This window comes from Nicotiana sylvestris, chromosome 8 (assembly GCF_000393655.2).
Source record: "Nicotiana sylvestris chromosome 8, ASM39365v2, whole genome shotgun sequence".
NCBI classification, from domain to species: Eukaryota; Viridiplantae; Streptophyta; class Magnoliopsida; order Solanales; family Solanaceae; genus Nicotiana; species Nicotiana sylvestris.
In genome coordinates, this window is record NC_091064.1 from 39,160,364 (window position 1) to 39,163,149 (window position 2,786).

General features: G+C 38.3%; 1 protein-coding gene across 2 annotated transcripts; it reads left to right on the top strand.

Annotated features, from left to right (window-relative positions):
• The first annotated feature begins 540 nt into the window (after positions 1-540).
• Positions 541-2,559, top strand: LOC104236772 (uncharacterized). 2 transcript variants are annotated; one of them, XM_070153254.1, is made up of 2 exons: positions 541-1,314; positions 1,391-2,559. In XM_070153254.1, the coding sequence occupies exon 2, from the start codon at positions 1,508-1,510 to the stop codon at positions 2,252-2,254; it is 747 nt and encodes a 248-aa protein (XP_070009355.1). In that variant the 5' UTR covers positions 541-1,314; positions 1,391-1,507; the 3' UTR covers positions 2,255-2,559. The 2 variants fall into 2 exon arrangements, with proteins under 2 accessions (XP_070009355.1, XP_009789082.1); XM_009790780.2 differs by having other exon boundaries at positions 541-883.
• Positions 2,560-2,786: the final 227 nt, after the last annotated feature.

Genomic DNA, 2,786 nt, shown 5'->3' on the forward strand with positions numbered 1-2,786 from the left:
TTTTAAAGTTGGGTTAATATTGGCACTATTTTATATTTTAATATTGAAATTAGTTAGTTTGATTAAAATTTGATTATTATAGTACTAAATTCATATATGTATGGTACTTTTTGTTTGTTAATTAAATTGTTCCCTTCACGTTACAGAAGCGTGTGCTTCACTTCTCGCTTTTTGTTTCAAGCCCTAAAAACCTTGTCGCTTTTTTCCGCTTTCAAAAACACTGACTAATATAGCTAAATGTATCAACTTATGCATGATGGGTTTGCGTGATGTGATAAGATGTTTCAATAGCTTCTAGAATTATGAAAATGAGTGTTCTATTGAATGTGCAGTTTTATGGCTATAACCAAAATGTAGACCAGGTTGGTTATGACGACTAAAGTAGGTTATGGTTGTGTGCAGATGGAAAAGTGGATGATCCCCCCCCCCCCCCCCGCGCTTGTGGCCCTTACTCCATTTTCTTGAAAGCAATCGGTTACAATAGACAATAGTATGGAGAATATTCTCCTCCTTTTGTTTTAGGGGGTTTCTTCCTTTTGTCTTTCTTTTTGCACGAAAATGTTTGAGGACATGAGGAGTGGGGGAAAGGAAAACAATGCTTTCTTTCTTTTTATATCATGCTTTAAAAGTGAAGTAATCCTTGATTCCTTGGGTGACTGAAATTAGGAAACCATTGTGAATTTGATTTTTGGGTAGTCAGTTTCATAGCTTACCTCATAAGGTTTCCTTTCTGTTTTCCTGGTTAGGCAGTTATACTTCGGGATTGGCGCAGTCTTGGTTGCTTTTATGTAGGTGGTTTGAGAACACGATGAGTACAGATGAGGCATCAAAGAGAACTTCCTCCCATCCTCAATTGGTTGTGTTGAACAGGTCATTTAACTTGGTGAGAATTCCTGTCTGAGCTTATTTAGGATGTAAGTACGATGTGATTAGTTACCTATGAATGATTGGTATGCTTCCTTTTGACTTGGTTAGGGTGAATAAGTGTTAGATTCAAATCGGCAATCAGCAACTGATTCGAAGTCTTGAGTGTGCACCAACTAGAAATTTTGGTTCTTACCCAATTTAGAATAGGAGATCTTAGGATTTTTTATTAAGCAATGAGGTGACAAAGTGGATTCAAGGGTTATGTATATCAACGGGGCTAGTGTATATCAAAGAAAAGCAGGGAACTCACATTTATTCCTCTTCTACTCCTCTTTTCGAAATCACTGACTATTGCATACTCTTTGTTTGCTACTTCCAAAAGTCAGAAAAAGTTGGATATTTCTCACATCAGTTCTCTTTGCTTATGATTTTTGTTTTTAGCTTTTCGTAAGTTTAATACTTTCCTGCTATATCTTTGTGAAGATATGAATTTTATTGGCTTTTACTCTTGGTCTCTTGCTAGGTGTAAAAGCAAACGAGAGCTCTACTTCTCACCTGACGCTTTTTTCTTCTCCGACACTCCTCTCTTTTTGACCATTCTGGTTTTTGAAGCTTCTCTTCTTCAGAGAGGAATTTGGAGATGGGGTTTGATGAAATGGAACCAATTTTTGGGAGGGTAAATGCAAAGTGGTCAGCCCCTCACAAAACCCCATTGAAGCCTTTCCTCTTTCATGTTCACGGGTTGCCAAGTGATCCTTCTACTCTTCGTGTCTGTGCCACTGACTTCCATTCAAATACATGGGACTCTTTGAAGTCTGCCCAGGAGCTTGAAGATATGAGGGACAGAACTGGTATAGGAGGCTCTTGGTCTGACTTTGTAGATTACCTTATAGCTTCCGTAAAGTCTGAAGATGTGAAGCTTGTCATGGATGGACACTCAAAACTTGGAGGTGCTGCACATGCAAAATTGGTTGCTCAAAAAGCAAAGGGGATGCCAAGAATCGCTATATCACTTAGTAAACTTGTGGATACTTCAGCAACTGAGGCAATGGCAAATATTTCTCTGGAGCTCTACAAAACCTTTACAAATGTACATAATTTGCTTAAAACTGAACAAAAACAATGCTCTGAGTTGACAAATGTTTTGTTAGAAGAAAAGCAGGAAAAGAATGAAACTGGTCGGTATTCAAAAAGACAGAAATTGCAGAAGATTACTGAGAAAACAGCCTCAAATATTGCAACCGTCTGTAGCTCACTGGAGTCTCCAGATAAGCAAGTAGCACAACCTCCCTCTACAAAGGTGACTAACCGTGTGGTACCAGCGCATCGTAGGGCCAGAGTCCGAGGTGTTCTTTTGCATGATACTGAAGATGAGACACAAGATTAGGAAACACTGTCATTTATCTCCGCGATTGATGCGAAGCAATTATGCATCTACTCTTTTATGTAAATATACAGTTGTATGATCGAAAATATGGCAGATCTAGGCAAGACAAGGTGTATTATGTTAAAGTCGAGATTTCTTTTAGATGGGAGTTGTTAGGCTCAAAGAGAAACAATTAAGTCAATGTGCAAAGCAGTCTTTGTTTGTTGCCTCGTTGAAACACTTCTATATTTCCAGGTTAGGCAATGTATTGATCTTAGGTTACTACTTGTATAGAGCTTTTAACTTCCTGATGAAGCAGATTTTAGTATGTTGATGTTAGAGTGGGTGTTAAGTCCCACATTGGTTGAGGAATGACTTGATAGTCTTGGACAATCCTTCCATCTTGAGTTAGCTTTTGAAATTGAGTTAGGCCCAGTTTCATATCTTCACATAGTATGAGAGCCACACCCATCCTTATTCTCTCAATTCAGTAGTAAAACAAATCTGGTTCAGGTATCTAATAGATGAACTGCAGGTAGGTTCCATCTGCTAC

Bases quoted from the DNA above. Each gene is read 5' to 3' on its own strand.
- LOC104236772 (XM_070153254.1), top strand. From the start codon at position 1,508: ATGGGGTTTGATGAAATGGAACCAATTTTTGGGAGGGTAAATGCAAAG.